General features: G+C 45.6%; 1 protein-coding gene across 1 annotated transcript in view; it reads left to right on the top strand.

The window, feature by feature from the left end:
- LMBRD1 (LMBR1 domain containing 1) overlaps positions 1-27,908 on the top strand; it is a 677,250-nt gene that overhangs the window by 122,361 nt on the left and 526,981 nt on the right. Inside the window, exon 4 of the mRNA XM_063916757.1 lies at positions 8,541-8,638. Coding sequence (XP_063772827.1) covers positions 8,541-8,638 — 98 coding nt within the window. The remainder of the gene's footprint in view (positions 1-8,540; positions 8,639-27,908) is intronic.

Genomic DNA, 27,908 nt, shown 5'->3' with positions numbered 1-27,908 from the left:
GAGCGGCGCCGGGAACGAGCATCTAGGCGTACCTAGCGATCAGACCCTCTGGAGCTAATGGTGTCCAGTAGCCTAAGAAGCAGAGCCTTGAAACTCACAGAAGTAGGTCTGCTTCTCTCCCCTCAGTCCCACGATGCAGGGATCCTGTTGCCAGCAGGTCTCCCTGAAAATAATAAACCTAACAAAGTCTTTTTTAGAGAAACTCAGTAGAGCACCCCTGTGTGTGACCAGTCTCCCTGGGCACAGAATCTAACTGGAGTCTGGAGGAGGGGCATAGAGGGAGGAGCCAGTTCACACCCATTTAAAGTCTTAAAGTGCCCATGTCTCCTGCGGATCCCGTCTATACCCCATGGTACTTGAAGCATCCTCTAGGACGTATGTGAAAATTTAGATTGCTCATAAACTTTTGTGCAGAATTTTAGATAAATGAGGCCTGCCTGGCAAATTGTAGTAATCTGCTACTCTTTATTTCTCTTACTTCCTAGAGGATGCTGGGGTCCACATTAGTACCATAGACAGGTCCACTAGGAGCCACTGGCTCTTTAATAGTTTGAGAGTGTGGGCTGGCTCCTCCCTCTATATGCCCTTCCTACCAGACTCTGTTTAGAAAATTTGCCCGGAGGAGCCGGTCACAGCTAGGGGAGCTCCTATAGCTTCTTTAGTTTTAGTTTTTTTCTAAGAGTAAGTTTAGGCACAGGGAGGCTGCTGGCAACAGCCTCCATGCTTCGCGGGACTAAGGGGGGAGTAGTGTCCGCCCTGAGGGGTTTGAGCCACTGTCACCGCTGACAGGAAACTGAGCTCCTGAGGGTGCTGATCGTTAGCTGCTCCAGGCGACCGCTCACTCCTGCAGCATGCCGCCACCCCCTTACAGAGCCAGAAGACTTCGGTGGCGAATGAGTCACCGCCCCCCCCCCCCCCCCCCCCCCGTAAGCGGGGAGCCGGTGTGAAGATGGCGGCAACAGGGTAGGGAGCGCAGTACTAACTGCGCTCCGTGCCTCAGTGGTACATAATGCGGCGCTGTGAGGGGTGCCCTGAGCCAGCGCCGATGCCCTACACTGGTCAGCCTGCCGGGGTCCCCGGATCACTGTCAGCAGAAATCCTCAGGCCAGTATAGTAAAATGAAGAGCGGGAAGCAGCGCCATGTTCGGGGGGCGGAGCTTCTCCTCAGAGCGGACCCAGCAGCGTTTGGCGCCATTTTCCTGCCTGCAGCTCCTGTACAACAGACGCTGACAGGGAGAGCTGTCCCTCCAAGCAACTCCAGCTATCCTGTGCGGTACCAGGGGATTGTAGAAGGATGGGGGTGTAAGCTGTGTAAAGTCTGTGTAGTCTATTAAGTCACACAGATGGCGCTGGCAGTGTTAATAGTTCTACCTCAGAAAGCGCTGTGTGTGGGTTGGCTCCAATCTCTGTGTGACATTTCCCTGTGTGTGGGTGTTAATATCTCCCATAGCCATGTCTAGGGACTCTGTGTCATATGCTGAAGAAGATGAAACTCAGGTGTTGAAGAAATCTATGGCAGTTTGGTCAGGCTCTCTTCCTATTCCTGTAAAATCCTGTAAAATCCCCTAGCACGTTCCCACAGAAACGTGCACTTGCCCAAATTATGCAAGATGACACTGATACCGATTCTGATACTGCAGACGGTGATGGGGATGTGCTGAGGGGGGTGGCATCCCTAGCTAAGCGGGTGCAGCTCATGATTGAAGCCATTAGAGATATGTTAAATATTACTGACATAACACCTGAGCAGGTTGAGGAGGCTTACTTCACAGATAATAAGAAAGCCTTGCTAACCTTCCCTGCGTCTAAAGAATTAAACGTTATATTTGAAAAATCCTGGGAAAACCCGGAGAAAAAATTCCAGATCCCAAAAAGGGTTCTGGTTGCTTTTCCCTTCCCTGAGGAGGATAGGAAAAAATGGGAAAACCCACCCATTGTTGACGTATCTGTCTCCAGGCTGTCTAAAAAAGGTGGTTTTACCTGTCCCTGGATCTACTGCGTCAAAAGAAACGGCTGATCGTAAGATTGACACTACGCTCAAATCCATTTACACTACGCTCAAATCCATTTACATTGCTTCAGGAGTGGCGTTAAGGCCCACTATTGCCTGTGCATGGATTTCTAAAGCCATAGTAAAGTGGTCAGGCACATTACTAGAGGATTTGGATACAATGGATAGAAGTGACATTGAATTGTTTTTCCGTAACACACAGGATTCTGCGGGGTTCATGGTGGAATCCATGAAGGACCTGGGTACGCTGACTGCATGGATATCTACTATGTCTGTCTCAGCCCGCAGGGGACTCTGGCTTCGCCAATGGTCTACAGACGCGGAATCCGTGAGAAGTGTGGAGAACCTACCCTATACAGGTCAGGCTCTATTTGGGGAAGCGTTGGATGCATGGATTTCCATGGCAACTGTGGGTAAGTCACCTTTCCTTCCCTCTGCTACACCTTCTACGAAGAAACCATTTTCTTCAGCGGTGCCGCAGTCCTTTCGGACCGCTAAGGCAAAAAAGTCCAAGCCTCCTACCACTTTCTTTAGAGGTGGTCGTGCAAAATTCAAAAAGCCTGCACCCGCAGGCTCCCAGGACTAGAGACCATCTTCTGGTTCCTCAAAATCCTCAGCATGACGGTGGACCGCAGAGCCTGGTGGACGGACTGGTGGGTGCGAGTCTCAGATGTTTCAGACACGTCTGAGTGTCATCCGGCCTGGATCCCTGGGTACAGGATATTGTGTCCCAGGGGTACAGACTGGAGTTTCAAGAACTCCCGCCTTGCTGACAGACAGGGCAATCCTACAGGAAGCCATCCTAAAATTGGAAAAATCACAGGTCATTGTCCCAGTTCCACCTCATATGCAAAAAATGGGTTGTTATTCAAACCTTTTCATGGTACCCAAACCGGATGGTTCGGTCAGACCATTTTGAACCTGAAATCGTTGAACCCGTACCTGAAGGTGTTCAAATTCAAAATGGAGTCTCTCAGAGCAGTGATTTCAGGTCTGGAGGGGGGAGAGTTTCTGGTATCCCTGGATATCAAGGATGCGTATCTCCACATTCTGATTTGGCTGCCGCACCATACTTATCTCAGATTTGCACTGTTAGACAGTCACTATCAATTTCAGGCACTGCCATTCGGCCTCTCCACAGCACCGAGCGTGTTCACCAAGGTGATGGCAGAGATGTTGGTTCTCCTCCGCAGGCAACGGGTGAACATAATCTCATATCTGGACGATCTGCTGATAAAGGCATCGTCCAGGGAGACGTTGTTGCAGTCCATTGCTCTCACGACTCACTTGCTGAGGAAACACGGTTGGGTCCTGAACCTTCCCTAATCACATTTGGAGCCGACAAGGAGGTTGTCTTTTCTGGAAATGATCCTCGACACGGAAGTGCAGGGGGTGTTTATGCCAGAGGAGAAAGCGTTGGTGATTCAAACAATGGTCCGGGACGTCCTGAAGCCAGCCCGGGTATCGGTTCATCAGTGCATTCGCCTTCTGGGGAAGATGGTGGCATCTTACGAGGCTCTACAGTATGGAAAAGTTTCATGCTCTGTCCTTCCAGCTGGATCTCCTGGACACGTGGTCGGGATCTCATCTACATATGCACCAGAGAATATGTCTGTTGCCGAAAGCCAGGATTTCACTCCTCTGGTGGCTGCAACTACCTCACCTTCTGGAGGGCCACAGGTTTGAGATTCAGGGCTGGATCCTTCTAACCACGGATGCAAGTCTCCGGGGCTGAGGCGCAGTCACTCAGGGGGAAACCTTCCAAGGAGGGTGGTCAAGCCTGGAATCCAGCCTTCCAATAAACATTCTGGAGCTTAGAGCCGTCTACAACGATCTTCTCCAAGCGGCCCATCTTCTGCGAGATCGAGCCAGTCAAGTGCAGTCGGACAATGTAAAGACGGTGGGCTATATAAACTGACAGGGCAGAACGAAGAGCAGAGCAGCAATGTCAGAGGTAACAAGAATCGTCCTCTGGGCAGAAAAATACGCGTTGGCGCTGTCAGCAATCTTTATTCCGGGAGTAGACAACTGGGAAGCGGACTTCCTCCGCAGACACGATCTCCATAAAGGAGTGTGGGAACTCCATCCGGAGGTGTTCACGGAGGTAACAGATCTTTGGGGTGTACCTCAAATAGACATGATGGTCTCTCGTCTCAACAAGAAGCTTCGGAGGTATTATTCCAGGTCAAGGGACCCGCAAGCCGTGGCGGTGGACGCCCTAGTAACTCCGTGGGTGTTCCAATTGGTGTTCGTGTTTCCTCCACTTCCACTCATTCCACGAGTTCTAAAACTCAAACTCATAAGGAGAACAAGAGTTCAGGCAATCCTCATTGCTCCATACTGGCCAAGAAGGGCTTGGTACTCTGATCTTCTGGATCTACTGCTGGAAGAGCCGAGGCCTCTTCCTCTTCATGAGGACCTGCTGCAGCAGGGGCCGTTTGCTTATCAAGACTTACCGCTGCTACGTTTGACGGCATGAAGGTTGAACGCCAGATATTAACTCGGAAGGGTATTCCGAACAAGGTTATTCCTACCCTGATACAGGCTAGGAAAGGAGTAACGTCTAAACATTACCATCATATTTGGAAAAAATATGTATCTTGGTGTGAGTCCAAGAAGTTTCCTACAGTAGAGTTTCAACTGGAACGGTTTCTCCTCTTCCTGCAAGCAGGTGTGGCCTGAGGTTGGGATCTGTGAAGGTCCAGATTTCGGCCCTATCCATTTTCTTTCAGAAACAATTGGCTTCCCTCCCTGAGGTTCCTGAAAGGGATTCTGCACATCCAGCTTCCCTTTGTGCCGCCTATGGCGCACTGGGATCTTAACGTGGTGTTACAGTTCCTCCAATTGGATTGGTTCGAACCTCTACCGGAGGTTGAGGTCAAGTATCTCACATGGAAGGCTGTCACTTTGTTGGCCTTAGCTTCTGCTAGACGTGTGTTGGAGTTAGGGGCTTTGTCTTGTAAGAACCCCTACTTGATCTTCCATGAAGATAGAGCTTAGCTCCGGACATGGCAGCAGTTCCTTCAGAAGGTTGGGTCAGCATTTCATATCAACCAACCTGTTGTGGTGCCAGTTGCTACTGACTCCTCAATTTCATCAAAGTCCTTGGATGTTGTAAGGGCTCTGATATTCTATGTGAAGTGGACTGCTCATCACAGAAAATCGGACTCTCTGTTTGTCCTGTATGATACCAAGAAACTTGGGTGTCCTGCTACTAAGCAGACAATCTCTCGCTGGATCAGGTTCACTATCCAGCATGCATATTCTACGGCAGGCTTGCCGTGTCCTACGTCTGTTAATGCCCACTCTGTTGGTAAGGTGGGTTCTTCCTGGGCGGCTGCCCGGGGTGTCTCTGCTTTACAACTTTGCAGAGCGGCTACTTCGTCTGGGTTGAGCACGTTTGCAAAGTTCTACAAGTTCGATACTTTGACCAAACTTCAGGTCCTCAGAGGCCAATCAGTTCTGCAGGAGCCTCGGCGCTCTCCCTCCCGTTTTGGGAGCTTTGGTACATCCCCATGGTACTAATGTGGACCCCAGCATCCTCTACGACAGAAAGAGAAAATAGAATTTTAATTACCTACCGGTAAATCCTTTTCTCGTAGTCCGTAGAGGATTGTGGGTGCCCACCCAGCTCTTCATATTCCTGCATTGTTACTTGGTTCAGTGTTTCAGCCGTTGCTGAATTGTTCCAAGTTGGTTAGCTTGGCTTTCCTTTTTGTTATGTGTGAGCTGGTGTGAATCTTACCACTATCTGTGTTTCCTTCCTATGAAGTATGTCCGTCTCCTCGGGCACAGTTTCTAGACTGAGTCTGGTAGGAGGGGCATAGAGGGAGGGGCCAGCCCACTCTATTAAACTCTTAAAGTGCCAGTGGCTCCCAAAGGACCCATCTATACCCCATGGTACCATCCTGTACGGACTACGAGAAAAGGATTTACCGGTAGGTAATTAAAATCCTATTTTCCTAATTATTTTTACAATTTTTGTTATACTATACACTTATAAGACTCTGAAATTAGAATTGAAATACTGTATAAACAAATAATTGAATGTTATCTAAACTATATTAAAAATCGGTTTTGACATGTGTATCATGTCGCATGCGAATTCCTCTGGTGATGATGGGCATATAAAAATGTTTATAAATACATGGAAATTAGCTGTTTTTGGATAAACTTCAACATCCTAAGTATATGTTCAATGTTTACACATGCAGGAAAACGATACACGATAAATAAATTATATACATTTTCAATTATCACACAGTATACTGCAGTCTCTTATCAGCATAAATATACTAAAACAAATCATAAGCCCTTCAAAATGGACACCAGGGTCGGATTATAGGAAGGGGGGATGGTCACTACTCACACAGGGGCTGCCTGGTTATTGGAAGACCTGCTGCTGGTAATTGCTGTACAGTATATCTGTAATGTGCAGTCTTTAATGTGCACCATATGCACCAGTACTGGCACTTATAAGCTCACCAGTCACCACACAGCTCCCAGCCTGTCTGGGGGTAGAAGACACCAGTAGTCACCAGCAGCTGGCCTGAGGAGTCTGGGCATGTCCTGTGCGGGGTGTGGGAGTGGCTAGCACAGGACCTCGCCCCTGCATCGATGTGCAGTTTATGTAAAGCAGCTGAGACGTGTATCTTTGTCCTCATCATCTGCAGCCCCAGAAATGACACCACCTCCTTCTGGTCGCCGCACTGCATACTCTACACAGGGTCTCGCCCCTTACTGCCGGACTGATTCACCTCCTTCTCTGCCGTTAAGTGGCCACATGTGTCCCACGTGCCTCTCTAAGTGCTGTGGAACTGTCTGGTGGTTCCTGCATCCATTTTCTAGTTACTGCTGCTACTTGTTGCAGAGTCCCAGGATGGCAAGTAACCTGGGTTTGCAGATTACTCCTATATCAGCCGTGGCCAACCTGTGGCTCTTGAACTGCATGCGGCTCTTTCGTTATTCAAATGTGGCTCCTGACATTCCACAACAGATCCAGAAACTGCTGCAATCCAGCCAGATAGGCAGCAGCACTATGGGGGCTGAGAACTGAGGGAGCCAGATACTAGAGGTGAGACACCCACTGGCAAACAGAGGACCCATAAGGGGCTGCTGCAATGGCACAAGGTATTGGGGGGGTTGTAGTGACACATGAGGGTCCTGGCAGGAGTGACTCATGGGGGAGCTGGATGGAGTGACATGGGAGTGTGCTAGCAGGAGTGACACTTGAAGGAGCTGGCTGGAGTGACATATGAGGGAATTGAAGTGTATTATGTGAATCTGGCTTTTTCAATATATTTTATGTGGATCTTTCTTCCTCAGTTATTTTATGTGGAGGTGGCTTTTTTAAAATGTATTTTTTATGTTGGCTCTGGCTTTTTAAATGTATTTTCTACCAGAGAAGTGGCCTAGCAGGTACAAGGAAACACCCCATTTATGTATGCATGCCTTCGGCTTGATGCCAGCTCTTTGACGTACCTAATAAGATTTTTTGCTCTTTGCCTCTGACTGGTTGGCCACCCCTGTCCTATATGGAAGAGGGAGTGCAGAGTATGCGGTATATGGTGGCAGCAGTATATTGAAGAGGGCAGTGCACTGTATATAGGGGCACTATATAGAGGAGTATAGTGGTATAGTATATGGTGGGGGGTGTAGAATATGGAAGAGAATGGTACCTAGTACCTATCTGCCCTTACCCCAACTCTCTCTCCCCAGCCCCTTCTCTCCATATACAGGAAGTGTGAAACAGTCTGATCAGTATTAGCCCTTAGCCTTTTATTATATAGGATGTTATGTGAAATTTAAATTTTCATGTATTGTATCCTATATTTTATGGAATTTTGCTTCTACTTGTTAATCTTCAGGTTTTTCTCCCTTTCATTGACAAACGTTGGTGTTGAGATCACTTGTAGTGTTTTAGTGCCTGACTGTACAATTTCTGATTTCAGTTAGTTGTTCAGTGTCTCACTTTTAAAAGCTTGACCCACTAATGCAGTATGTGCTTTACGCAGCAACCTTGGTAGATTTGTTTTAAAAGTTAACGGTTTTAGGAATAAAATGTAGTTCTGTAAAAATGATCATAGAACTTTATGTATTATTTAACAGTAGTGCACAATTTACATGGCCTTCATAGGGTTTGTCAGTGTTTGGATAATCCCCCTTACTTTATATCCTGACCCACAGATAACATGGGAGCCCACTATTACTTGAAGTTTGGAACTGGGCATTTCTGTTTATTGGAATACATTCACAGCTGCTCACAAGAAATAAATATTCTGTGCGTTCAGTTTTAATAGAGTAGAAAATACTAGAATTTGCTATAGAGTCACTTTAAAATACATTTAATGTCAGAATAACTTTAAAAAAAAAAATTCAATTATTTTTGTGATCTCCACATTTATATTTGAATATGACCGCTTAATGTACACGAGACATTTCTGAGACTGCATGGTCATTTATACTGTACGTATGCATATCGTTGTGTATTATAGAGTATATTAATACTTGCTGTTTTTTCTTTCTTTAGCCTTTTATTCGGTGATTCTGTTCTGTGTATTTTTATGGATACCATTTGTATATTTTTACTATGAAGGAAAGGATGAAGAGGACAGTAATCACTGCTCGGTAAGCTTCTCGTGTTGTATTCTTCATTTAACTGTAATTTTAAAATGTGATAAACAGAGACACTTTTCTATCCTAACTTAAGTGGATATACAATGACTGCAGTAAACCTTTTGATAAATTCTTTTATTTGTCTATTATACTGTGTATTTCTCTAAACGTCCTAGTGGATGCTGGGGACTCCGTCAGGACCATGGGGATTAGCGGCTCCGCAGGAGACAGGGCACAAAAATAAAGCTTTAGGATCAGGTGGTGTGCACTGGCTCCTCCCCCTATGACCCTCCTCCAAGCCTCAGTTAGGTTTTTGTGCCCGTCCGAGCAGGGTGCAATCTAGGTGGCTCTCTTAAGGAGCTGCTTAGAAAAAGTTTTAGGTTTTTTATTTTCAGTGAGTCCTGCTGGCAACAGGCTCACTGCATCGAGGGACTTAGGGGAGAGAAGTTCAACTCACCTGCGTGCAGGATGGATTGGCTTCTTAGGCTACTGGACACCATTAGCTCCAGAGGGAGTCGGAACACAGGTCTCACCCTGGGGTTCGTCCCGGAGCCGCGCCGCCGACCCCCCTTGCAGATGCTGAAGATTGAAGGTCCAGAAACCGGCGGCAGAAGGCTTTTCAGTCTTCATGAAGGTAGCGCACAGCACTGCAGCTGTGCGCCATTGTTGTCACACACTTCACACCATTAGGTCACGGAGGGTGCAGGGCGCTGCTGGGGGCGCCCTGGGCAGCAATGTATAATACTTTTTATGGCTAAAAAATACATCACATATAGCCCTTGAGGCTATATGGATGTATTTAACCCCTGCCAGATATCTCAAACTCCGGGAGAAAAGCCCGCCGGAATAGGGGGCGGGGCTTATTCTCCTCAGCACACAGCGCCATTTTCCTGCTCAGCTCCGCTGTGAGGAAGGCTCCCAGGACTCTCCCCTGCACTGCACTACAGAAACAGGGTAAAACAGAGAGGGGGGGCACTTTTTTTGGCGATATTTTATATATTTAAGCTGCTATAAGGATACAACACTTATATAAGGTTGTTCCCATATATATTATAGCGCTTGGGTGTGTGCTGGCAAACTCTCCCTCTGTCTCTCCCTCTGTCTCCCCAAAGGGCTAGTGGGGTCCTGTCTTCAATAGAGCATTCCCTGTGTGTCTGCTGTGTGTCGGTACGTGTGTGTCGACATGTATGAGGACGATGTTGGTGTGGAGGCAGAGCAATTGCCGATAATGGTGATGTCACCCCCCAGGGAGTCGACACCGGAATGGATGGCTTTGTTTATGGAATTACGTGATAATGTCAGCACATTACACAGTTGACGACATGAGACGGACGGAAAACCAGTTGGTACCTGCCCAGGCGTCTCAGACACCGTCAGGGGCTGTAAAACGCCCTTTACCTCAGTCGGTCGACACAGACCCAGACACGGACACTGAATCTAGTGTCGACGGTGATGAAACAAACGTATTTTCAAGTAGGGCCACGCGTTATATGATCACGGCAATGAAGGAGGCTTTGCATATCTCTGATACTGCAAGTACCACAAAAAGAGGTATTATGTGGGGGGTGAAAAAACTACCTGTAGTTTTTCCTGAATCAGAGGAATTGAATGATGTATGTGATGAAGCGTGGGTTAACCCAGATAGAAAAGTGCTAATTTCAAAAAAGTTATTGGCATTATACCCTTTCCCGCCAGAGGTTAGGGCGCGCTGGGAAACACCCCCTAAGGTGGATAAGGCGCTCACACGCTTATCAAAACAAGTGGCGTTACCGTCTCCTGATACGGCCGCCCTCAAGGATCCAGCTGATAGGAGGCTGGAAACTACCCTAAAAAGTATATACACACATACTGGTGTTATACTGCGACCAGCCATCGCCTCAGCCTGGATGTGCAGTGCTGGGGTGATCTGGTCGGATTCCCTGACTGAAAATATTGATACCCTGGATGGGGACAGTATTTTACAGACTTTAGAGCAATTAAAGGATGCTTTTCTTTATATGCGAGATGCTCAGAGGGATATTTGCATTCTGGCATCGAGAGTAAGTGCGATGTCCATATCTGCCAGAAGAAGTTTATGGACACGACAGTGGTCAGGTGATGCGGATTCCAAACGGCATATGGAAGTATTGCCGTATAAAGGGGAGGAATTATTTGGCGTCGGTCTATCGGATCTGGTGGCCACGGCAACGGCCGGGAAATCCACCTTTTTACCTCAGACCCCCTCCCAACAGAAAAAGACAGTCTTTTCAGCCGCAGTCCTTTCGGTCCTATAAGAACAAGCGGGCAAAAGGACAGTCATATCTGCCCCGAGGCAGAGGAAAGGGTAAGAGAGGGCAGCAAGCAGCTCCTTCCCAGGAACAGAAGCCCTCCGCGGGTTCTGCAAAGCCCTCAGCATGACGCTGGGGCTTTACAAGCGGACTCAGAAACGGTGGGGGGTCGACTCAAGAATTTCAGCGCGCAGTGGGCTTGCTCACAGGTGGACCCCTGGATCCTGCAGATAATATCTCAGGGTTACAGGTTGGAATTCGAGAAGTCTCCCCCTCGCCGGTTCCTAAAGTCTGCTCTGCCAACGTCTCCCTCAGACAGGGCGACGGTATTGGAAGCCATTCACAAGCTGTATTCTCAGCAGGTGATAGTCAAGGTACCCCTCCTACAACAGGGAAAGGGGTATTATTCCACACTATTTGTGGTACCGAAGCCGGACGGCTCAGTAAGACCTATTCTAAATCTGAAATCTTTGAACCTGTACATACAAAAATTCAAGTTCAAGATGGAGTCACTCAGAGCAGTGATAGCGAATCTGGAAGAAGGGGACTTTATGGTGTCCCTGGACATCAAGGATGCATACCTGCATGTCCCAATTTGCCCTTCACATCAAGGGTACCTCAGGTTCGTGGTGCAAAACTGTCATTATCAGTTTCAGACGCTGCTGTTTGGATTGTCCACGGCACCTCGGGTCTTTACCAAGGTAATGGCCGAAATGATGTTTCTTCTACGAAGAAAAGGCGTATTAATTATCCCTTACTTGGACGATCTCCTGATAAGGGCAAGGTCCAGAGAACAGCTGGAGGACGGAGTAGCACTAACCCAAGTAGTGCTGCAACAACACGGGTGGATTCTGAATTTCCCAAAATCTCAGTTGACCCCGACAACACGTCTGCTGTTCCTGGGAATGATTCTGGACACGGTTCAGAGAAAGGTGTTTCTTCCGGAGGAGAAAGCCAGGGAGTTATCCGAACTTGTCAGGAACCTCCTAAAACCAGGAAAAGTGTCTGTGCATCAATGCACAAGAGTCCTGGGAAAGATGGTGGCTTCTTACGAAGCAATCCCATTCGGCAGATTCCACGCACGAACTTTTCAGTGGGATCTGCTGGACAAATGGTCCGGATCGCATCTGCAGATGCATCAGCGGATAACCTTATCGCCACGGACAAGGGTGTCTCTTCTGTGGTGGTTACAGAGTGCTCATCTGTTACAAGGCCGCAGATTCGGCATACAGGACTGGGTCCTGGTGACCACGGATGCCAGTCTGAGAGGCTGGGGAGCGGTCACACAGGGAAGAAACTTCCAGGGAGTATGGTCAAGCCTGGAGATGTCTCTTCACATAAATATACTGGAGCTAAGAGCGATTTACAATGCTCTAAGCCTGGCAAAACCCCTGCTTCAGGGTCGGCCGGTGTTGATCCAGTCGGACAACATCACGGCAGTCGCCCACGTAAACAGACAGGGCGGCACAAGAAGCAGGAGAGCAATGGCAGAAGCTGCAAGGATTCTTCGCTGGGCGGAAGATCATGTGATAGCACTGTCAGCAGTGTTCATTCCGGGAGTGGACAACTGGGAAGCAGACTTCCTCAGCAGACACGATCTACACCCATGAGAGTGGGGACTTCATCCAGAAGTCTTCCACATGATTGTGAACCGTTGGGAAAAACCAAAGGTGGATATGATGGCGTCTCGCCTCAACAAAAAACTGGACAGGTATTGCGCCAGGTCAAGAGACCCTCAGGCAATAGCTGTGGACGCTCTGGTAACACCGTGGGTGTTCCAGTCAGTCTATGTGTTTCCTCCTCTGCCTCTCATACCCAAAGTACTGAGAATTATATGGCAAAGGGGAGTAAGAACGATACTCGTGGCTCCGGATTGGCCAAGAAGAACTTGGTACCCGGAACTTCAGGAGATGCTCACGGAAAATCCGTGGCCTCTACCTCTAAGACGGGACCTGATTCAGCAGGGACCGTGTCTATTCCAAGACTTACCGCGGCTGCGTTTGACGGCGTGGCGGTTGAACGCCGAATTCTAAGGGAAAAAGGCATTCCGGAAGAGGTCATCCCTACACTGGTTAAAGCCAGGAAGGAGGTGACTGCACAACATTATCACCGCATTTGGAGAAAATATGTTGCGTGGTGCGAGGCCAGGAAGGCCCCCACGGAGGAATTTCAATTGGGTCGATTCCTACATTTCCTGCAAACAGGATTGTCTATGGGCCTCAAGTTGGGGTCCATTAAGGTTCAAATTTCGGCCCTGTCGATTTTCTTCCAGAAAGAATTGGCTTCAGTTCCTGAAGTCCAGACTTTTGTAAAAGGAGTACTGCATATACAGCCCCCGATTGTGCCCCCAGTGGCTCCGTGGGACCTTAATGTAGTTTTGGATTTTCTAAAATCCCATTGGTTTGAGCCACTCAAATCGGCGGATTTGAAATATCTTACATGGAAAGTAACCATGCTACTGGCCCTGGCTTCAGCCAGGAGAGTGTCAGAATTGGCGGCTTTATCGTATAAAAGCCCATATCTGATTTTCCATTCGGACAGGGCAGAACTAAGGACGCGTCCTCATTTTCTGCCTAAGGTGGTGTCAGCGTTTCACCTGAACCAGCCTATTGTGGTGCCTGCGGCTACTAGCGATTTGGAGGATTCCAAGTTGCTGGACGTTGTCAGGGCATTGAAAATATATATTTCAAGGACGGCTGGAGTCAGAAAATCTGACTCGCTGTTTATACTGTATGCACCCAACAAGTTGGGTGCTCCTGCTTCTAAGCAGACGATTGCTCGTTGGATTTGTAGCACAATTCAACTTGCACATTCTGTGGCAGGCCTGCCACAGCCTAAATCTGTCAAGGCCCATTCCACAAGGAAGGTGGGCTCATCCTGGGCGGCTGCCCGAGGGGTCTCGGCATTACAACTCTGCCGAGCAGCTACGTGGTCGGGGGAGAACACGTTTGTAAAATTCTACAAATTTGATACCCTGGCTAAAGAGGACCTGGAGTTCTCTCATTCGGTGCTGCAGAGTCATCCGCACTCTCCCGCCCGTTTGGGAGCTTTGGTATAATCCCCATGGTCCTGACGGAGTCCCCAGCATCCACTAGGACGTTTAGAGAAAATAAGATTTTACTTACCGATAAATCTATTTCTCGTAGTCCGTAGTGGATGCTGGGCGCCCATCCCAAGTGCGGATTGTCTGCAATACTTGTACATCGTTATTGTTACAAAAAATATCGGGTTGTTCTTGTTGTGAGCCGTCTGTTCAGAGGCTCCTACGTTGTCATACTGTTAACTGGGTTCAGATCACAAGTTGTACTGTGTGGCTGGTATGAGTCTTACCCGGGATTCAAAATCCTTCCTTATTGTGTACGCTCGTCCGGGCACAGTATCCTAACTGAGGCTTGGAGGAGGGTCTTAGGGGGAGGAGCCAGTGCACACCACCTGATCCTAAAGCTTTATTTTTGTGCCCTGTCTCCTGCGGAGCCGCTAATCCCCATGGTCCTGACGGAGTCCCCAGCATCCACTACGGACTACGAGAAATAGATTTATCGGTAAGTAAAATCTTATTTTTTTTGGTACAAAACACATGTTGAATAAATATGAAACTGTTCTGTTCATGTCTATTTTTAAGTTATTTGGCAGTCGAAGGAAAATCTTGTGGAGCATGCAAAGCTTGTGTGCAGAGTGCATTTATGTCTTTGTCAATCATTTATGTCAGTGGCCATCCCATTGACAGTGCATTACCTGAACCACTCAACAGAATGCCATAATGGTGTGCTGAATCTGCATAATGGTAGAATAATGACCACAAAGGAGTTTGTGCTCGGTAGGCTTTGATGAGTATTGTCAATTTCGTGGTGTTAATGCTTCAGTAATAATTTTAAAAATGTTAAGTCATCATTGTGCAGCCAGTTATATGAAAAAAGAAGAAAAAAAGGTTCTATTAAGTTGTTGATGCAAAAAAAAAAATGTCCTTAAACTGTAGCTTGCACTGTAATTTTTTATACAGTTAATTATGGCATGCAGATATGCCCATATTGTAGTGCGAAGTCCCAAATAATAAGTAAAATAGTACACCTTATGGCACAGCGTTACACCTTTTTATTAATACTTTATATTTTTTATTTTAATTAGCTATATGTTGCAGGCAATAGAAAAATGGATTTAAATCCAAAACAATCTAAAAAAAAAAATCTAGACCTTTGCTATATCCTCCAATAATTACAAAAATAAACTCAGAGATACCATTTCCAGACTTATTCATCAACAAATATATTCAATATTATGGGTCACCAATGTAGTAGCATAAATTGAAATCAGAAGAACACAAAGTATCCAACAGTGCTATCGGGTGCATGAAATCAGGAAAAGGGCTATGCAATCTCAATATCAAATATTATTTGTAGTAGTCAGACTTTAAACGTGGCACTATCATAGGTTGCCACATTTCTAAGTCTTTTTGTAAAAATTCTGCCCTGTAAGAGCAGCTCTGGTCAATAGCAAGTGCTATTATTGTGCTGTAATTGAAGTGGTAATGTATACAAGCTCACGCAACAGGACTGCCAAGTGCTGAAGTACTTGGCGTGTTAATATGGTCTGTTAAGTTCCAAACTATCTCTTGAAGCAATATCCGCAAAAGTTCTGTTAATCAAGAGCCTACTAAAAAGGGGTTTTCATGATTTGAGCAGCTGCATACATGCCTCAGGTGAAAGGTTGGTGTGACACACTGCAATTATACTCTGGCACAGTAGAACAAGTTCTCTAGAGTGTTGAATCATGCTTCACAATTAGGCAAGCTGATGTACAGATCTGCGGTTGGCGGATTCCAGGGGAACGCTTCTTGTTTGAATGTATAGTTCAGTGGAGGAGGTATAATTCTCAGGAGGAATAATATTCAGATATTATTTGGCCTTAGAAAGTCTGCACAATTGCACGGGACAGTTTTTAGGTTCCTTCATGAGAAATGTATTAGCATGACCGAATTTTTCAATTTGTCTTACACACTTTTAATTACTGTCATATATTGAACATATTAAATATATTTTCTAATTTGATACCAGGATTTGAATTTTTAGCTTCTAATATATTCTTTCTGTTGTATATTCTTGAATTGGCTATTCGTGTATAGTAGCAGCTATCGGAGACAAGCCCCTGGGCTAGCGCCGAAGCAGATTTCCTTCTGGAAATTATATTATTTGGCCTTAATTCATGTCAAATAAGGAAAATTTTACTACAGCGTATAATGACATTCTACAGAATTGTCTCCTTCCAACTTTGAGGCAATAATTTTGCGGAAGGACCATTTTTCAGTATGGCATTGCCTACATATACAAAGCCACGTCCAACAAAATAATGTTTGCAGAGTTTGGTGTGGAAGAACTTGACTGGATTGCACAGTACATTGATCTCAACCCTACTAAACACCTTCTGGGATGAATTGGGATGCAGTCTGTGGGACATACCATATTGCTCAACATCAGTGCCTGAACGCGCTTATGTTCTTGAGGTTGAATGGATGTGATGCCTGCAGCTCCAAAAACAGTTCCAAAACAGTCTTCTCAGAAAAGTGGAGATCGCTGTGGCAGCAAAGGGGGACCAACTCTATCTTATTAACATGGTTTTGAAATTAGGTTTTCTACATACACACATGGGTGTAATGTTCATGTCCACATTTTGTTGCCATTTTAGTGTAGATTAGAAGTTGGATTGGATATTTTTCTTAGTGATGGAACTGCCCATAATGTTGAATATTGTTATATAAGAAAACAATTGAAGTGTGATATTTTGTAATTGTCAGAAGGACCGCATATAGAAACCTTTTGCTCTCGAGGCTTACTCCAACAACAAGAATATCTGCATTATTTCAAATCCTTGCTACCAGTGGTTCCATTAATTTAAAGAACAATGGGCCTAATTCAGACCTGATCGCTAGCAGGCGATTTTTGCACTGCTGCGGACAGATTGTCGCAGCCTACAGGGGGAGTGTATTTTAGCTGTGTAAGTGTGCGAACGTATGTGTAGCAGAGCTGTACAAACAGATCTTGTGCAGTCTCTGCACAGCCCAGGACTTATTCAGCCACTGCGATCACATCAGCCTGTTCGGGACCGGAATTGACGTCCGGAAACCTCCTTGCAAACGCTTGGACACGCCTGCGTTTTTCCAACCACTCCCAGAAAACGGTCGGTTGCCACCCACAAACGCCTTCTTCTTGGCGAATGGAAAATCTTCTTGCGAATGGATTCTTTGCACAAACCCATCACTGAGCGGTGATCCGCTTTGTACCCGTACGACGCGCCTGCGCATTGCGGTGCATACGCATGTGCAGTCTAGACCTGATCGCCTGCTGTACAAAAACGCAGCCTAGTGATCCGGTCTGAATTAGCCCCAATAGCAACAAAGGGCACAATGGTCTCAGGCAGTTTTTAATGGTAAATGCTTTGGAATAAAAACACTGACTAAAACCAATGCAGAATGCTTACAATTCATGGTTTCAGCACTGCAAGCTAAAGTTATACTAAAACCTACAGCATGGCAAGTGTGACACATAATAGACCAAGAGATCCTATAGAAAACTTTTTGGTGTCTAATGCTACCATCAACTGGGAAAGAGTGGATTTATGATAATTGCATAAATGAGATGTACAGATGTGCCCTCAAACACTTATCCCTTGTTTTCCACATGGCGAGAGAAGCACCTAGAGATTCCTGTGCTGTGACCTTAATCATCATTATCTTAGTTGACATATAGTGGGTTAATTTATCTTTTGTCTTTTACCTATTTAACCTGGAATGTGTACGCGGCTATACTACTTTTTCTTCTTCTTTGCTAATTTCTTCCCATTGCTACTTTTTTTTTCTCTCAGTTTTGCATCTTAGTTTGCTTATAATGTACTAGGTACGTAGGAACCCTGTTTTTGGAGCGGCTACATAACAACGTTTGTGGTATGTTAAACTGGGCTGATAGGTGTGTTTTGAGGATAGGTCCGTATGGATATATCTACAGTATATTTCTTTTGTAGTAGTATCAGCCTGTTGTCGGCTAGGGATGAATCCTACCTGATCAGCATGTATCAAGGAGGTGATGACCAAGGCTTAAATGCTTACAAAGACTTTTGTAAGGTCAACATTTCAGTTATATTGGTATAACGGACGCACAGATCAAGAGCGCCGCCATCTCTGCTTTAGTGGTGGACACATTGAATTTCTAAAATTAGAGATACATAGTCTAAGTGGTAGTGAAAAAGACAGGCAGCAAGTTTTCTCCAACATGAAGCCATCTGGACACAGTATGTTTTGATTGTCTGTAATGCTCCCTACACAGTTTGATGTTGCAGGGCGATATGAACGTTCTCGTTCATTAATGATGAGAAATTGTTCATGTCGCTCAGTGTGTATGCACCAATGATGAGCGATGTGCAGCCCCGCAGTCATTCATCGTTGTTTTTGTTTTGCAATGCAATGGAAAAGGAAAATTTTCACACATGAAAGTAGCGCTCACCAAGTGACATGCAAGAGTATATAATCAACTAGTATGAAATGCACTAACCCTTAATGGAAAGATATTCCTCATAGGCTGGTAAATGGAGGATAGAGATTCACTCTAGGGGATCCTCATAACAAACATCAGTATTCAAATGGAACGGATGATATCCCAAAGAACCTGAAAGATAAGTGCCTCTTTCCCCAATATGAATGGGCATGAAATGAGAGGCACCATTAAACACAGACCATGGTGTAGTACTTTTGGTAAAAACACGCACTGGTTTTAATGCACAGATAAAACTTACAAGAAGTTAAAAGAACAAAAGCATGTCATATAAGACTTCATGGGATAACACAGATGGTATATCACCCAAAGATTCCTCGCAGCCACAGCAGATGGTATTGGAAGATGTGCACAGTCTCTCCAAGTGGCTAATAGCATGCAGGGTAACAGAGGGTGGTTGTGTCCAGATGTCCCAGGGTCAGTCACAAATCAGTCCCTGAACGGTGAATTTAAACTAAAATGTTTTTTGACCTAGTTCATTAATTCATCTCAGCACCTATCCTATATACTGTCTCTTATTCTAGATTTGTGTCCATACCATTGGTAATTGCTGCTATTTCTTTTTTCTTTTGTATGTATTACACATATGGATTTATACCAGTCCGGGACTCTGTTATCATATTTGATACAAGACTTTTCTGCAAAGGAATGATTCATTAAGAGGATTGGATGACGGTCCTGTGCATTTCCTGGTCAGTGGAACGCATGTAAACAGCAAGGATATCCGCGGTGTATGGTAAAGGGAAGACGATCTGACGACTTCCGGGTATGTGGAATGCAGGTGACCCGCACCGACGACTTCCGGTTTCCGGTTGTCATCGCGCATGTGCGCTGTACGGAGCGCGATGTGTGGATGACAATTGGAGACAGCTGGGACCATTAATCAGTAAGGTTTAAAAGCACTACTCTGGAGCCAATAACCCACGCTTCTGATGAAGGACCTGTCAATGCTAAATTCCCTTGTCGTATAAACAACCCTTTATGAAGCTAAGAACACTGTACGCTGTTTACTTAAGAAGTACCGTAATGGTACGCTAGTTGCGTAACGATCGCTCAGCCGTAGGCGAGACGCTCAAGCGTCACGTTCGCTCACGGCCCAGCGATCACAGGACACGTTATTGGCTATGACTAGAGTAATGATTCGCTATGGCGTAGCGGACGCTCGAGACCACGAGGAGATCACCAGCGGCGCAGACGCTCACAACGCTATACCTTTATGTCTAAACCTTATACCAATGAAATACACGGAATACCTTAATGTGAATACAGGGTGTAAGTGCAACCTTGTGTAACCTGACTAACTACAAAGCTGCTTGAGCGTCACCGACGCTCAAGTGAACACTTAACACTATAGGAAATACACAGATACTGGTTTAGGGTCCAAAGCCTATTAACTGTATTATATCTAGTATACTTGTAAAAAGGGGATAACAGTACAAATGATACACTACAATATAACAAAGACTTCCTAACCAAAATACAATACTATCTAATACAATACAATACTAGTCTAGGGGAGATACGAGAGAAAGAGAAGGGAAAGAGAGAGAGAGAGAGAGAGAGAGAGATGAGATGAGAGAAATTGGCTCACAGAAAGACAATGATTACGGAGAAAAACTTACGCACAAGGGTAAACGATCGCATGCGCCTGGACATCCAGCACCCGATTTTCAGCAATGAGAACCGTTGAAGAGTGAGAGCTGGATGTGGTCGGCCTGCCTATTTATGCCCCACACACAATGCAATCCTACAGTCCCTACAATCCCATTGTCTATTGGATGAAGGAATTCGACCCTGTATCACAACAAAAGGTCATAGGTTGATTCATACAGGTGGGCTGTGACGATTTCAAACAGCTCAGGTGGGTGGGGAACTAGGTTTCCCGCCGCATACCTGAGTATGAGTAAATAGTAGAAATGGACATAAACTTCTTATGTCCATAACTATTCGCACGAGCGATTAATACGCTCCAAACCAACACCGGAATATTGCTAATTAAATACTCTTCCGATGGGTACCAAACACTGCTGTATGATTCCTGTTAGACCCTTCGTACGATACAAAGAGGGATTCCTTAGCTCAGGGACCTTCTATATTAACCAAACTTTCAGAAATTATCAAAGGGACCATGATCTATAAACTACATTAATTGTGAAAATATGTAACGAATGAGTCGCACGCTACGACTACATAAACTCTACCGTAAATACGCATACCGCGCCTGCGAGTGCACGCTATTGCGGGTATGCGCCTTCACGGGAGAGCGTACGCATGCGCAGCACGGACCAGTGTGCGGTGCAAATATGGCAACGTGCATAGAGACATTTTTCTGACTTTGACAGTCCACCCTTTGGCAGTCAATAATAACTGCCACAAAACATTTAAGGAGAAAAATGCAAGTCAGGGGTTAATTGATTTCCATGGTTGGGTAAGGGAGGAGAGAGGAGAAGGTGTGAAGAGGGTATGACCTAGTGAGATAGCAGAAGCATGTGTGTATGAATCCATGTTTGGGGGGTCATGTATCATCGTGCCGTACGTGTTGTAAATCAAGCTTCGAGGTATTGCGAAGTATACATTTGAATTCCTTCTTATCCTGTGGTACAGGTCTGTGGATGGGCTGTCAAACTTTACCGAGCTCTTTTCGGATTTTGAACAAAATGGGGAGCACATTTTAGTTGATGATACATGAATGGGGGAGGTATGTGGTTGCTGATATCTGTGCCTGTATTCCCTATCGTCTATGTGTGTCATTACCTGAGGGTTGTAGAGATGAAGATAAAGAACACTTATGGAAAATGCAATGATATTCTATGTCAGGGAAATGTACATCTGTCGTCGAAGTTGTGTTCGGTATCTGTTGAGAGTCGTCTTCTTTGCGCTGTATTGCTCCTTGGGCATGAGCAAATAGCTTTGTCAGAGCCATCGGATTTACAAAAAAATGTTGGGCTAGCGTGAGTTTAAAAGTACTAGGGAAACTGGGGATCCATGGCAAAGTTCATCAAGTGTCCATTTCTCAAGTGGTCAAAACTTCATCTTTGGTGCTTGTCTGTTGTCTGTATAGCGTCTCGTCAACTTCCTCGTCCAAGGGGGTCTTTGTATCTTGGAGAAAAGCAGAAAAACAGGTGAAAGAAACGGACCGTATAATCGCATTTTCATCACATCCTGGTTTCTATCATTGGGTCATAAATCAAATCCAGGTTAATTACGGTTTCCTCACTCCTCAAGCTCATCACTCTTGTACTTTGTTTGCACCTCATTAAAGCCTGCCCGCATCTAAATATCAATCCAATCGATATAACGACACCCAAGATACATAGTAGAAACTTTCCAACATCCATTATGACTCCTTGAGCCCAGTCCCCCAAACTGGAGAACCAATTTCGCGGGTTCAACCATGACACCCAACCAGTCAGCTCATTACCTACAGCAGCAAGGGTGAGATTGTGTTTTCGGCGAAATTCCCACTTTAATTGGAGAATGTCGTCCATCTTTTGGTCTATGACCTCTACCGGATCCTCGGTGCTATTCGTGATATAAGTGCAACACTTTATGCCGTACTGTGTTGCCAATGTAACACAATATCCGCCTGTTACTGCTGTAAGATAATTAAGAACCATCCTATGCTGAACTAGTTCTGTTTTGTACGCTTGAAGTTCTCTTCCAGTGTATCTAAACGTGTCATCATACATTTCAGTGATATTATCTAACAAATTGGCGAGTGCGGAAATGTATCTATAATTCATCACTCCCCGAGCGGTGCGAGTGAAATCTAACGCGACCAGGACCTGAATCCCGGTGGATTCATGGATAAGATCAGAGGCCGGATGCTCTAACCTTTCTGACAGTTGTCTTTTAACTCGGTGCTCGTAATGAGTGTGAGTATAAGGAGCTTGGGCACCACGGTGTATGTCCTTCATTTTGTCATGTGTAACAGTCATCACTTCAGGCAATACTTTTCCAATATAACACAATCCTTCAGAGTTTGGGGCAAGCCACTTGTACGCCTTTCTCCCGCATATGAAATATGCATCATCGGGGAGAACATATGGGACGGAGAAGGACATGACCATGTTACAAACCTTCCAGGTGAAATCTCCTGACCCTAATTCTTCCATCTGCTTAATGCACGTATCAGTTTGTACGATATGTGCACAGTATCCTGGTGATACCTCTCCAACTCTAGTAATCCTATTTCCTAAGGTATATCGATACCGGAAAGATTTTCCTCTACTGGCTATGTGGCGTACCAGCTCTGTATCTGTAGGCATTCTATCTGCTCTGTGTGAAAAGGTCATGGTAAGGTTGCTCCATGACACTTCCCAATTTCCCGGTTTTCTGGGATTGGAGATGTTGAAACATAAGAGGGACCTATCCACATGGTATTGGTGGAGCTTCAAACTAGGAGGGCTGGAGATATTAAACCTCCGGTCCACCGGTCTCCCACCATTTAGCTCAAGTACCTCCCCTAACGTTAAAGGAAATGGTACTAACCCTGATTTGCTGTGACCCTGAGGTACTTGAGAGCATACCCAACAATCTGTTTGGTTTAACACGTTACCCACTAAAGAGTGATAGTCACTCAATGGATGCCGGTCTATATGGATATTAAAACTAGATTGGCATTTCTTTATGCATCCATCTTCAACCAGATTATCACAGAGCCTACAGATACAATTTTCTTCAGCTAACAATCCATCACAATTTCTTCTATCGGATCGTTTTCTGATACTCGCCTTTGCTTGTTGGTTTGGTTGATCTTGGAAAACTACGCCTCCATCATCATAATCGGAACCCATTCCAGAACCTCTCTCGACCTCTATGGTACTCTCGCCGGAACAGACTGCTCTGGTCAACATCATGGTTAACATCAAAATCCGGATCACAGTCTCTTGGGGCAAGTCCATCTTTGAGGAGGAAATAGAGAAGAATGAGGAGGGGGAAAAAAGAAATTTCAAGGAAGAGGGGATGGGAAGTGGAGAAAAACAATAAAAGGGAGAAGGGAGTCGACAACTGCTTTCGGTCTTCAAGGCTCAGGTGCCGCCTCAGTCCTCCTGGAACAGACACTCTAGTGATACAACCTCTACCGTCTGTTCCTTATCACGGGACTTCTCGGGATCAGCAACCTTCTTGCAGTGGGATGAATGGACCCAAGTCTCTCTCTCAGCCACCTTCAATGCTGTGGTGCTAGTCAATAAGACCTGGTATGGTCCTTCCCATCTATCAATAAGACAACCTGAGCGTAGAAAATTTCGTATCATTACATAATCCCCAGGTTCAATGTCATGACAATTACTATCTGGTAAATCAGGAATCATCAATTTTAGATTATCATTTTGATTCCTCAACTGCTTACTCATGTTAATCAAGTACTTTACAGTTACTTCATTGTTACATTTCAAATCATCCTGGGGGTTAATCATGACATGCGGTTGTCGACCAAACAAGATTTCAAAAGGAGACAGATTAAGAGGGGACCTGGGAGTGGTTCTGATGCTATACAAAACAATGGGTAAAGCTTCTGGCCACGTCAATCCTGTCTCTGCCATTACTTTACTCAATTTATTTTTAATAGTGCTGTTCACTCTTTCGACCTTCGCGCTCGCCTGTGGACGGTACGGAGTGTGCAGCTTGCTATCAATTCCCATCAACTTACACATTCCTTGAAAGACATCACCTGTAAAATGGGTACCCCTATCACTTTCAATGATTCTAGGGATACCATATCTACATACAAATTCCTGCACAATTTTCTTAGCTGTAAACATAGCGGTATTTGTAGCTGCTGGGAAAGCTTCGACCCAATTCGAGAAAACATCTATACAAACAAGTACATATTTCAAATTTTGACATGGGGGTAATTGAATGAAGTCAATTTGTATTACCTGGAAAGGGCCGCCGGCAGGTGGGATATGGGATGGTTCTGTAGGTATTGCTTTTCCAATATTCTTTCTCAGACAGGTAAGGCATGACATTGCTCTTTTACTCGCATGAGAGGAGAATCCTGGGGCGCACCAGTATGCTCTTACCAATTTGCACATCCCCTCCTTGCCTAGATGAGTCAGCCCGTGAGCTGCTTCAGCCAGACATGGAAGGTATGCCCTGGGGGCCACTGGTTTACCATGTCCATCCGTCCAGAGCCCTGAGGACTCCTGGCCATATCCCTTTGCCTTCCAGACTGCTCTTTCCTGTGTGGAACACAAATTCTGCATCTCACACAACTTTTGTGTGTTGATGGTATTAAATACCATCAGTTGTGTGGTGTCTGTCTGTATGGGGGTAGCAGCTGCAAGCTTTGCGGCTTCGTCTGCTCGGCTGTTACCAAGGGATATTGGGTCTTGGCTATATGTATGTGCTTTACATTTGATAACAGCCACTCTGTCGGGTTCCTGTATCGCTGTTAGAAGCCTTTTTATGTGAGCTGCATGCGCTATCGGTGTACCAGCCGCCGTCATGAAATTTCTGAGCCGCCATAGGGCTCCGAAATCATGTACTACCCCGAAGGCGTATCTAGAATCGGTGTAGATATTGGCTGACTTACCCTTAGCCAATTCACATGCTCTGGTTAGGGCGACCAGTTCAGCAACCTGGGCTGAGTGAGGTGGGCCTAGCGGTTCCGCTTCTATGGTGCCTTGGTCATCTACGACTGCGTATCCAGTACACAAGTCTCCCGAGTCTGACTGTCTATGACAACTACCGTCCGTGTAGAACGTTAGTTCTGCATCTTCCAGTGGGTTGTCACTGATGTCAGGCCTTGCGGTAAAATTTTGGGTCAAATATTCCATACAATCATGTGTATCTCCCTTTGCATTAAATCCTCCTTCCCCATCACTCTCACCTTCCACCCTTTGTGTCTGACCAGGCACACCTGGGAGAAATGTTGCAGGATTTAATGCACTGCATCTCCTTATGGTGATGTTTACTGGGGCCATTAATGCCAATTCCCATCTTGTAAACCTTGCTGATGAGACGTGTCTGGTTTGGGCAGAATTCAATAAGGCAGATACCGCATGCGGTGTATGGATTGTGAGTTTGTGGCCTAGCACGACATCTTCGCTTTTTGTCACTAGCAATGCTATCGCCGCAACGCTACGCAAGCATGTGGGGAGGGATCGCGCTACCGTGTCTAGCTGGGCGCTGTAGTATGCAATTGGCCTGCTGGCGTCACCGTGTTTTTGGGTTAGTACACCTGCTGCGCACCCAGCACTTTCTGTTCCGTATAGTTCAAAGGGTTTCCCATAGTCTGGCATACCTAGTGCTGGTGCCTGCGTTAGGCACTGTTTGAGTCTCTCAAATGCTGTTTCGGATTCGTCTGTATGCGAAATCCGATCGGGTTTGTTTGAAGAGACCATTTCCTGCAAAGGTAACGCCAATATGGAAAACCCTGGGATCCAATTACGGCAATACCCACACATTCCTAAAAACGTCCTGATCTGTTGCTGGGTTTGTGGCAGTGTCATGTCTCTAATGGCTTGGATTCTATCAGCGGTCAGGTGTCTCAGTCCTTGTGTTAGACAGTGTCCCAAATATTTTACCTTAGTCTGGCATAATTGCAACTTGTCTTTGGAAACCTTGTGACCTGTGTCTGAAAGATGAAACAGGAGCTGTTTCGTATCCTTCAGAGATGCTTCCAGTGAATCTGAACACAGTAATAAATCGTCCACATACTGTATCAATACTGATCCACTGTCTGGTTGGAAAGACTGTAAACAATCATGCAAAGCCTGAGAAAATATACTTGGACTATCTATGAAACCTTGGGGTAACCGAGTCCACGTGTATTGGACTCCTCTGTATGTGAATGCAAACAAATATTGGCTGTCAGGGTGCAGAGGTACCGAAAAGAAAGCGGAGCAGAGGTCAATAACAGTGAAAAATTTGGCAGTGGGAGGAATTTGCATTAGGATGACAGCTGGATTAGGCACTACGGGGAACTGACTCTCAACTATTTTGTTAATCCCCCTTAGATCCTGCACTAGCCTGTAACCCCTCCCCCCACTCTTTTTAACAGGGAAGATGGGACTATTGGCTGTGCTGGACGTTCTTACTAGAATGCCCTGTTGTAGCAAGCGCTCTATTACTGGGAAAACTCCTAACTCCACCTCTGGCTTCAGAGGATACTGTGGGATTTTTGGAGCTATCCTACCATCTTTTACTTGTACAACTACTGGAGCTACGTTTGCCATTAATCCAATGTCCTGTCCATCTTTTGTCCAAAGTGACTCTGGTATCTGAGATGTCATCTCTTCTACTTGGGATGGGTTCCTATTTGTCATAATGGAATGTGACATTAATTTTGATGGGGAGTCTAACATGTCTCGTACCTCCTGAGTGTGATTCTCAGGAATGTCCAAGAATACACCTTCAGGAGTACAATAAATGACGCAACCCATTTTACATAGTAGGTCTCTCCCCAGGAGATTAGTTGGTGCCGATGCAGCCAGCAAAAAGGAATGCTTGGTATGCAAAGGCCCTATTGTAATCTCGGCTGGTTTGCTAACAGGGTAGTGCTGGACTACTCCTGTTACTCCCATGGCTGGAATTGTCCTACCAGTGGTTCTCATGCCCACTGTCGAATTTATCACTGACTTGGCCGCCCCTGTGTCTACAAGAAAGTTTAAAGTTTTACCAGCTACATTGATTGCAATCTCTGGTTCGCTTCCAAGACTGGCAATCAATTTAACTGGCTGCAGATTACAGGTGTGGCCACACCCCTATTGGGTATGCTGACCTCCCTGAATCCCATTGGCAGCAACTACTTGTGGGGGAGTTAGCTGGGAACTACCAGAGGCCTGCCAGTCTCTGTTCGGGGGATATCTTTTTGTTTCCCCTGTATGTGGCTCAAAACTCCGCCTCTGTGGACCCTGCTCCCAATGTCGTGTGTTGTGTTGTTGTCTAGGGGGTTGAAAAGATCTTTGTACATTCTTTGTTCTACATTCTCGTGCAAAGTGTCCCGGTCTGTTACAAGAAAAACATGTTATTACACTTGCCTTACCCACAGGATTCGGTGGTACATACGCAGGCTGCCTTGTGGTCAGCGCCTGTATACTTACGGACATCAACTTATCACTTTGCGACTCCCTGTGTCTAGTGATGTTTTTGTCGTGATCAACAGCAGCCTCTCTCAAGGTGGACACTGACAGACCTCGCCAACATGGTTGTGTGGTCTGTACCCTAGCTTTTAATGTTTCTTTCAAACCATCCATCAGTACAGATACTGCTACTTCTCGATGGTTTGGGTTGGTCTTAATGTCTTCTATACCAGTGTATTTTGCCATTTCTGATAGTGCCCGGTGGAAATATTCTGCTGCCTTTTCGGACTCCTTTTGCTTAATGGAAAATATTTTATTCCATTTAACAACGGCTGGGAAATACTCCTTTAGCTGTAAATTTATCCTTTTTACATTATCCTGGTCGTACACATCTGTAAGCGGTACATCTTTATCTAGTCCACAATCAGCCAAGAATTTAACTGAGTCG

Source organism: Pseudophryne corroboree, chromosome 4 (genome assembly GCF_028390025.1).
Source record: "Pseudophryne corroboree isolate aPseCor3 chromosome 4, aPseCor3.hap2, whole genome shotgun sequence".
In the NCBI taxonomy this organism is placed as follows: domain Eukaryota; kingdom Metazoa; phylum Chordata; class Amphibia; order Anura; family Myobatrachidae; genus Pseudophryne; species Pseudophryne corroboree.
This window is presented reverse-complemented; position numbering and strand designations above follow the sequence as displayed.